Source organism: Lytechinus variegatus, chromosome 6 (assembly GCF_018143015.1).
Source record: "Lytechinus variegatus isolate NC3 chromosome 6, Lvar_3.0, whole genome shotgun sequence".
NCBI classification, from domain to species: Eukaryota; Metazoa; Echinodermata; class Echinoidea; order Temnopleuroida; family Toxopneustidae; genus Lytechinus; species Lytechinus variegatus.
In genome coordinates, this window is record NC_054745.1 from 15064546 (window position 1) to 15075214 (window position 10669).

At 36.8% G+C, this 10669-nt stretch overlaps 1 protein-coding gene across 1 annotated transcript; it reads right to left on the bottom strand.

Annotated features, from left to right (window-relative positions):
* Positions 1–730: 730 nt before the first annotated feature.
* LOC121417072 (dnaJ homolog subfamily C member 5-like) lies at positions 731–10328 on the bottom strand. Its single transcript, XM_041610639.1, has 6 exons — positions 9680–10328; positions 8073–8154; positions 6678–6734; positions 4570–4722; positions 2536–2670; positions 731–1562 (listed from the first exon to the last, which is right to left on the bottom strand). The coding sequence occupies exons 1-6, from the start codon at positions 9826–9828 to the stop codon at positions 1470–1472; spliced, it is 669 nt and encodes a 222-aa protein (XP_041466573.1). The 5' UTR covers positions 9829–10328; the 3' UTR covers positions 731–1469.
* Between the last annotated feature and the right edge of the window lie 341 nt (positions 10329–10669).

Genomic DNA, 10669 nt, shown 5'->3' on the forward strand with positions numbered 1-10669 from the left:
CTTGCGATCTTTAACGATTTTTTTTTCAAATAAAAAATATATACAGTATAAAGAGATTACTGATTAATTCACCAAGTTGCCATGATCATAATTATTTCAGAAAATTATTGTATCAACAATATTATTGATTAAAATAATGAAGTAAAATAAATTTCATTTAACATTGTATATAAATTAAGGCAGGGGTGATGCCAAGGTATTTTTGGTATGGAGTGAAGGGAGGGGGGGGGGGTTCTGAATATGACGCCATTTTTGTATCCGTTGAAAATATTGAATAACAGGGGAGCGTTTCATGAAAGAACTTGTCAAACGAGTTTTATCCGACAGTTGCTATAGTAACATGGCTTCTCAGCCAATCAGAATCAAGAAAAGTTGTCAGATCTTGTCGGACGAAAATATTGATGAAACACTCCCCAGGTGTAGTAAAGAGAGTTGCATGACCAATACCTTTGTTCATACCCTTCCTTTCCCCCTCTTTCCTTTTCTTCCACTGGCCCGTACTCTGAACTCGAGTTTAAATTAAACCCTGGTTTAACTATGGAAAGCCAATTGGAGCACTAATACCTAACAGTACACATTAAGTTTATTACCTCACTTGACACCCAAATCGTTCATAATTGCATGGGAATGGTAAATGAAGTATTTTTCTTTGCTATAAAAGCCAAATGAAACAAAATAGTAAGCATAAGAAATATACGATAATGAACATCATCTTTGAATTTTTGGCTCCCCATAATTTTAACACAGAGTTAGACCATGATCTAAGTTAAACCTGACTTCAGAATACGGGCCACTGTATCCCGTTTACTGTTTTATCATTCACTATAGGTCCTTCAAACAAAAACTCGCATCAAGGGTAATCACCCCCTGCCCATGCAGTGCCTCCTTGTACACTGCAAAACTCCGATTTTGATTTAACACCAGCCCGGAATCTATTATGTCCTCACCAGAGAAATATTAAAACAACACCAGTTTAGAATCGAACCGACGCTGTTTTAATACTAATTAGTGTTGTATAAACACCGATCTGGTGTTCAACCAAACGAATTGGTGTTGTTTAACACTTCTCTGGTGTGGACATATATAGATTCCGGCCGGTGTTAAATCAACACCAGAGTTTTTGCAGTGCAACAAGGTCATTCTCAAGTCAGAATTGAGAAACATTTTACAGTATAGATAGAAATAGTATATACAAAGCAAAAGCTGTGGTGTTAACAGGTGCACATAAAGGACCACATCTATTAACCGGTGTTAGATCGACAGTGTTAGCTTAACACCTATAGGTGTTATTTTCAACACATTTGGTTGTTACATTTACACTCTTTGGTGTAATGTTCAATCTCTAGGGGGAATTTTAACACCTCAGGGTGGGGTCCTCTATTCACCAACTGGTGTCAGCTTTTAACACCACAGTTTTTACAGAGTATGGTGATTTCACTGGTGTATAACTATATATTTATGTCCGTGGATTACGAATCAGGCATAGCGAATACGACATTCTCCACTCCCTGCGCAGCTTGAGGCTGTGTACTAATGGGCCTGTCATCCTCTTCATCAGAGCCCTGAAATTACAAGAAAATGACGTAGGTATTCCAAGGTCAACGTATATAGACTTGAACAGACTGCACAATTATTTATGGAAGTAAGATTTTTTAGGGGGGTATACTTATATGCAGGTGTTTTTATGTATGATTACACATTGCATGTTTGTGTGCTGAATGAGCTATATCTGACCTTGAAATGGTAAAATGATAAGAATTTTATTTAGCCCTATAATCACATTTTGACAATTAGTAACTTAATTACGAGTTGACTGCTGAATATGTTGATACAAAAAATAACGAATGCACTGGTGATAATGATAAAATTATAAGAATAGATAATAAAGATCTTCATTATAATAGTGATAAGATAATAATGATGGTGGTGGTGGTCACGGTGGTGGTGATGGTATTCATGATAACGAGAGTGAGCTCCTCTACTATTTCTACTATACTACTACTACCTCTTCTAGCACTACTACCACCACTACTACTACTACTTCTACTACTACTATTACTCCTACTACTACTACTACTCCTACTGCTACTACTACTACTACTACTACTACTACTACTACTACTACTACTACTACTACTACTACTACTACTACTACTTCTACTACTACTACTACTACTACCACTTCTTCTTCTACTACTACTACTACTACTACTACTACTACTACTACTATACTACACTACTAAAATACTGCTAATATTAATACTAAATTCAATATTAAAAAAATGATATACATATTCGATTTCAATACAAATTAACATACATGTCAAATTTAAATCAATGTAATCAATATCATGAAATATGATTAAATCAATACAGTTATACATCATAAGAAGAATGGAGGGGTCCATTGAAAAGCAAAGCTTGTAGAATGTGGACCCCTCATAAATTAGATTCAAGGAATATTGACGTATACGTAAAGTAATAATCATAAATAATAATGATAAATAATAATAGTAATAATAATAATAAACTGACCTCTACATCCGAGACATCATCATCATCGTCTGACGGTCGACACTTACTACATAATCCACAGCAACCACAGAAACAAAAGAAACAACAGCAACAACAACAACAACCTGTAACTATGCAGCATATTACTGAAGTGATCTGTTAAAGGAAAAAAATGAATAAAAATATATGAATTATCGATCACATACAAAGATAAATTTTCATTAATTCTCCCCCTTCCCCATGCATCTTTAACTTTCATCTTGTTAATCAACAAGTCGTGTGGTCCAGTGATTAGAGCATTGGACTCATAATCGCAAGGATATGAGTTCGAATCCCCACTTCTGCTCTTGTTTCCACTTTGATAAAAAGGCCCAAGAGTGATATCTGTCGTCTATAGAATCAGCCACCAAGACTGATGAACCAAGACGTTAAATGTTTCCTTTGTAATTGGTTATATACCAGCTTGGCGTTTACCAGCAAAAAAATGCTGCCCTGCCGAGCTCTTACGGGAGTTACCATACACAGAACAAACAGAAGTCAAGCATTTCCTCGGAAATCTGCATGCGGCGCGATTAGGAAGTTAGTTGTGTCGAGAGGATCTCATTTTTTTTTGCAAAAACCCCTTGAAACACCCATCCTCAGTGATCGTCAATTTATATTCGAAAAAAAAATCAATGAATAATTCCCATTCTGCCGCCCTCACAATACTTTTTCTTTATAGTGGTTCATGTTATTGAACTACTGATTTTTTTTTAAGAATAGGTATGTATTTGATATATTCAATTTTTTTCTTTTTCATACCATTTTTCAGCTCTTGGAACTATTTATAAAGAGGGGTGCTGATTTTTATTAAAGTTTGAAACGCCCCCCCCCCAACCCAGAAAAAGAAGGTTTTCACTCCCATTTAGGGTGATTTAATTTGATCAAACAAAATTTTACAAGCAAAATAAACAAATAAACAATGACTAAGAAGGTGCCGGGGGGGTTATGTCTATACATTATAAGCATATGCCAAGCTAACTTTCAGGGAGGGGGATCCCATCGTAGTGCATCTAAGGGTCATGTCACAATATCGCGTGACCTTAGTCAATAATTATCTATATCTAATCCTCCTTCTCTTTATCCTCCTCCTTCTCTTTTTCTTTTTCTTTCTTTCTTTCGTCTTCTTCTTCTTAATTGTTCTTCTTCTCCACTTTCTCTTTGTCTATTTCCTCTAGTTCCTTTTCTCCATTTCCTCCTATTTTTCTTTTTTTCTTTCTTTCTTCTTCTTCAACTTCTTCTTCTCCTTCTTTCTTCATCTTCTTTCTCCTTTTTGTTTTCTTCTAACTTCTCTTTTGTCTTCTTCATTATTTCTGTTTCTCTCCAACTCTCTTCATTTTACCTCGCTAACCTTTCTCTTTCACCACCCCCCCCCCTCAATCTCTTCCCCTCACCCCTCTCTTAAAGGGGTGGTCCAGGCTGAAAGTATTTATAGCTTAACAAATAGAGTAGAATTCACTGAGCAAAATGCCGAAAATTTCGTCAAAATCGGACAACAAATAGCAAAGTTATTCAATTTTAAAGTTTAGTAATATTTTGTAAAAACAGTCGTCATGAATATTCATTAGGTGGGCTGATGATGTCACGTCTCCACTTGTTCTTTTGTATTCTATTATATGAAATTAGGTTTATTCATTTTTTTTTCCTCCAAGAACTAAAAAAATTGGATTGACAACAAATTTAGTGCATTAGATATTTATTGCTGCAACTTATTTCATTATAAGGGAGAAATATTACTCACACAAGTATGAAATAATGAAAAAAATATGATTTTATGTAATAACATAAGAAAACTGAAAGTGGAGATGTGACATCATCAGCTCGCCTAATGAACATTCATGACGACTGTTTTCACAAAATATTGCTTAACTTTAAACTTCAATAACTTTATTATTTGTTATCCGATTTTTATGAAATTTTCAGCGTTTTGCTCAGTGAATTCTACTCTATGTATTAAGATATAAATATTTTCAGCCTGGACCACCCCTTTTTTTAATCTCCATCGGCTATACATACCTTGAAGCATTTGCTATCGAACATAAAGTAGAGTCCCACATAATCATCGCCAACTGTGTCTGCAATGTAAAGCCCCATCGACCCATATTCGTCGTAGATTTTCCTCTTCTTCTCATCCATCAGTACTTTGTGCGCACGGTTGATCTCTTTAAACTGACAAAAGAGTACAAAGAAAAGAACATTAAAGGTATTGTTTAACTTTGTGAGCAGCCGATTTAAAAAAATCTCAAACCAAGATGAAACATGTGTACAAGTGCATGTATTAGAACTAATAAACCCTGGAAACAACCATTATTGAGAATGAAAAGCTAAAACTACAAGGCAAACCCCGATTTTGTAAATAGGCGTCTTATAGACACCTAAATAATACACATAAGTGTATGGGATGAAATTAAGATGGTGTTTCCGGTCACTTTATATTTCAATCTTTGAAGCACTAAATAATTATTTTCGAACGCAATTTTTTTCTGGGCTTCATTTTTGTAACATATCACAGACAAAGGTGACAAGTGTGACCTTCTAGCTCAGTTTTTTTAAAAGTCAAACCAATGTTAACCAATCACTTTAATCCTGTTTCTCACAAAGAAATTCATGTTTGAGATCTATTCAAAACATACAAAAGATGGAAGAATAAAGAAAACCACGGGTGCGTTTCTCGCACATAAATCAATGTTTGATCACTGTAACTTGGAAAACACGGAAATAACATAAAATTTGGGTGTTGCCCGTTATCTAGATAACAAAAATTCATGGGAAAATACAATATATTCAAGGTCAATTTGACATTTAAAGGATATGAAAATATAAAGAACATGTGATCTAAATGTAGACATTCGATTCATTTGTGGCTTTCTAAACTTCCAAAAGATAGAGAAAGGACAAAATATTGATATGTGTTGCCCTTTTTATTCAAATCTTTGGACTTAAATTACATGGTATCTATACGGTTTATTTCCAATTCGTCCAATTGCCAACCAGTCTATCACTTGGTCTACCATCTGTCCGTCAATTCACCAAATGGCCTACTTTCATTTAGTCTAATGCCATTCCGTTTAATAATCAGTTGGTCCAATATCCATTTTGTCCATATACCATTCGGTCTAATTGGTATTGAGTATAAGTGTGCAAAATGCATGAAAATGAAATGGATATTAGACAAACTGGTCATGAGACGAAATGGTCATAGACGAAATGGTGATTAGACGAAGTGATTATTGCACCAAAATGGTTAATTGACCAAATGGTTGATTGTTAGACGAATTATTGATGGACGTAATGGCAAAATGAAAGTAGACCATGTTGTGAGTGGACTAGTTGGCAGTAGACGAATTGGCAATTTACCAGATACGACCCCCGTACGATATTAATTCTATTATTCAGACCCCCCCCTTGCAAAACCAGTTATGCTACATTACTTCCCGGGGGAGGGGGGGGGGGTAGTCAAATATATTGCTGTACACATGCGTGACCAAATAAAACGCGTTTATAAAGGAATTTTTTTCAGTTTTTGACGCGGGCGGCGCGTGTACCCGCTAAGGGTATCAAAAACACTGATTTCTCAAAGAAAAGGGTGAATTTGAAAGACTGGTCAATGGTCAATCGCAGGGTCAAACGTATTTATAGGGTTTTTTTCAAAGTTTTTTTTAAGACTAGCCAAACGTGTTTAGGGCATAGGCGGCGGAAGTGGGGGTAAAGGAGGGGGGGATTTTTTTTGTGCTTGTCAATTTTGTTTCCTGTGTCCCCCTCAAATTTTTGGGTCGACAACTTTTTATTTTTGCTTGTCAAAAAAAAATTGGTGGTCTCCCCTCTAATTTTGTTGGCTTCCGCCGCCAATTATGTTCTCCCTCAAGCTTTTCCCCCAGGGCCACATTCTGGCAAAAACTTGTTAAGGGGCCAAAATGTGTAAATGAAGCCCGTGAAAAACTTGTTTAGGGGGTGTTTTGAAATAATTTGGTCACGCAAGTGTACAGCAATACATTTGACCCCCCCCCCCATTTACAGTTCTCATCGTAATTGCCGTAAAAAACTTTAACATAAAATTTGTATGGCGCTGCCACGAATCGTAATGAAATCGTAGAAGATTGTAATCCAACGTAGGATGAACTTACCTTGTCTTCTGCAGTGGGGTCATCCCTGTTTTTGTCCGGGTGGTACTTTAATGCTTGCTGGAAAAAAAACAAATGTAAACAGAACTTCGTCATTTTCATCTTTTACACAAATAGGACATAGGCCATGTCAGGCACAGCCATGCCCCCCCCCCCTCTTTGAGAACCAAAATTAAAATTTGTAATGTAAAAATTCCGTTAAAACAGGAGTGTGCCCCCCCCCCCCCCACTGAAAGTGAAGACCTTTATTTTCTTCTTTTTTTTGCATGTCAAATTCTGGAACGAAATATCCATAAGTTCTGTTTAAAAATCTTCTCTTTTTTTTGCTTGTCAATTTTTTCCTCGGAAAATGTGCCCCCCCTCGAAAAACCTGGCATAGACTTATACTTGAACCCAGGTGTATTGCTAAAAGGGGCCAAGGGTCGACCTCTTTCAATGACGGGAAATTTTGTCATTGAAAACATTGAAAATGAATGGCTGTTACACGAGTTACCATAGAGTATTATCATCATCATAATCATCAACATCATCACCATCATTATCGGCAAGATCATGATCATTACCATCATCATTCTCATGACCATTATCATCAGCAGCAGCATCATCAGCAAAATCATCATCACCATCATCATCATCACCATCATCACATTCATCGTCATCATCACCTTCATCATCACCATCATCATCACCATCATCACATTCATCGTCATCATCACCACCATCATCATCATCATCACCATCATCATCATCATCATCATCACCACCATCATCATCACCATCATCACATTCATCGTCATCATCACCACCATCATCATCGTCATCACCACCATCATCATCATCATCACCACCATCACCATCATCATCATCATCGTCATCACCATCATCACCATCATCATCACCACCACCATCATCATCTCCACCACCATCATCATCGTCATCATCACCTTCGTCGCTATCATCATCATCATCATCACCATCATCATCATCATTATCATCACCATCATCACCATCATCATCATCACCATCAACTTCAATGTCATCATCACCATCATGTCGTCACCTTCATCGTCGTCGTCATCATCATCACCATCATTATCATCTTTATGGCACGTGCCTACCCGGCATGTGATGAAAAATCACCTTTTTTATTCACAGCCCCCTTCCCCCAATCGCCTCTCTTCCTATCAAATTTCGATGAAATTTTCAGCATTTTTCTCTGTGAATTTCACTCTACTTATTTATATATAAAAAAAATCAGTCCGGAGTACCCCCTATTCAGTAGACCTATAATCCTCGAAGTTCACCGCTTAAATCTCTCACAAAAATCTAGCGATGACGAAATGGGCCCCTGTTTATTTTCACTAATTTATCCCCTTGTGTTTTTTTCCTATTACTGACCTTTCTGTATGCTTTCTTGATCTCCTCCTCTGTTGCCCCCTTCTTCAAATTCAGTAGAGCATAGAGCGATTCACCAGATACGCTGAAAAGTAAAATATTAAATGAATAGATACACAGATTAAGATCACGGCCACGACGGCGCTTTGAAAAGAAAGAAAAAAGCCGTGAATAAATGAAAAAATAAACCAATAAATAAATAAAAGAATAATGAATACATGAATGAATAACCGAATAAATAAATATAATAATCAATAAATAAATGAATACATGAAAGAATAAATGATCAACAATTAAATAAATAAATAAATTGATAATAGGATAAATGAATGATAAATAACATTCAACAACATGTTTTTTTTTTCTTATCGAAACCGATTTCAAAGACTCGCAAGATTGTTCCGAATTTCTCTCACACCCACACACCTCGCAACTTTTTAACAGTTTCAATTTCGCCCTTGTAAAAAGACGGAACAATCTTGTTCTCACAAAGAAGTTTAATAATATAATCGTGGGAACACCCTCGCATATTTTCATCAAAACCTTTTTCGTTTCAGGACTCACGAGGGACATCCATCCCAAATCCCAATTCATTTATTTTTTGTCAAATGTGGGATATCATCACGTAGATAAAAGAATGAATAATCATCCTGCAATGTCGTCTCCGGGGCGGATCCAGGATTTTTACGAAGGGGGGGGAGCAAATTTTCCCGAGGAAAAATTTGACAAGCAAAAAAAGGTGTCAACCAAAAATTAATGGGATTTCCTACTCGAAAAAAAATTGAAAAGACCCCCCCCCCAAAAAAAAAAAATCTTCACTTTCGATGGGGGGGGGGGCACATTTCTGTTTTAACGGCTTTGCATTATAAATTTTAGTTTTTGCCATCTCAATTAAGGGAGGGCAAGGCAGGATGTGCACCACCCCCCCCCCCCCCTGATCCGCCAGTGGTCGTCTCTAAAAGCCGAGGGAAAACATGGGAGCGGTTACCATTGAATGGCATATCTTTGGGTACAATGAGAATTAGCAGGAGTGCATAAATTTTCCCGTGATGTAGAATTGGGTGAGGTCATGACTTGTAGTTATTCAAGTGTTGATCAGCAGAATCAAACGGAAATAGAAAAGTTGTCATTTCTTTTTAGATTATATATGAAGTGATCGAAGCCATAACTTGCCATTTCATTACATAACTACAAGTATCATACTGGCAGGGAGGGGGGGGGGGGTGCCCAAGACATGGAAGCTCCCATTCAAATAACTTTAGATTAATATATATCCTTTGCTAATCATTTCATTTTCTCTCTCTTGTTGGTAATATATTTAATCATTTGTTTACCTTTCTTTCATTGAGTGCCTTACCAAATAAACTTCAAATTTATTATTTATCAGTAGCCTATATAGAAACATATCTACATGTAGATGCATGTATGTGTTGTCATCTCTAATTCGACGATAAATTATATTATTTTGCTATTATTTAACAACCGAAAAAAAAAACAATTGTTCATGTTGCTTCTCCATATTCATTAGATACGTAGTCATGTATCGGTTTTTTAGCAATGAGTTTATACTTATTATGTTAGATGATGATGCGACCCTTTGCTAGGCTTACCTCATTGATCTAGTGTCCGAACCCGTTTTGGTCTTGTCATTCCCCGGGGACGTTGAGGAGTCGCCGTTGCCTCCATCTCCTCCAACATTTCTTTCCGCCTCTTCCGGCGGCGGCGCCTCATGGTTTTTCTCATTTCCTCCTAGTCCCATACCGATATGGCGCCTCTACTTCAGATATAGTTTCCCAGTTTAGGTTTAAGTTTAAGTATATGACTCGCGTTTTTCAGAGTATATAGGCCTGATCTGGACATCGGATGATCCAACTAAACGCAATTATTTCTCCATAATCCTTCCTCTCTAGTGGCAATGTACAAATACCACCAAATGAGCTAGAAAATGCATACTAACTCATGCCATTTCTTTGCGAAGTTCTCTCTTCATTGCGCTCCTGGACATAGCGTTGAAGATAAAATGTCCGAACGGAGGCGTGTGTATATAACTATTAAGCTTAATGGGTGTAGTAACTTATTAAGTATACTTAGGCTTAAAGTTCCGTAGGTATATGCTAAACGTCGTATATATGCAGCAATTACATAATGCACCGGTGGGTGGCTAGAGCTCATTCCTGCACGTCCTATCCACAAGTTGACACCAATGACTTCTCTGTATTATCAGTCGGTATACTTTGTACTTTGATCACCTTGTATACACACACTGCCGCATATAACAGCGATGTTCTATTCAGACTTACCGCGCTCTGTTGTAATCCGACATAAGTGAGTGCACTCGCAAGGGGATTCACCCTATACGGTTATAGTAGGGAATAACAATCTATATATCCCCATGTGGTAATAATAATCTATATATCCCCCGAAGAAAGTACGTCGGTCCATCTATCAACTGAGAAAATCGATACGAACGTTTATGAATTTATAACACATAGAGATATACATTTGCCATATTTGTATTGAAAATTAGTTTCAACTTTCGACGTTGGAGAATTGTTTCGGAGTGAAGGGGAAATAACTACATATTCGTTTCTCGAGTTTTG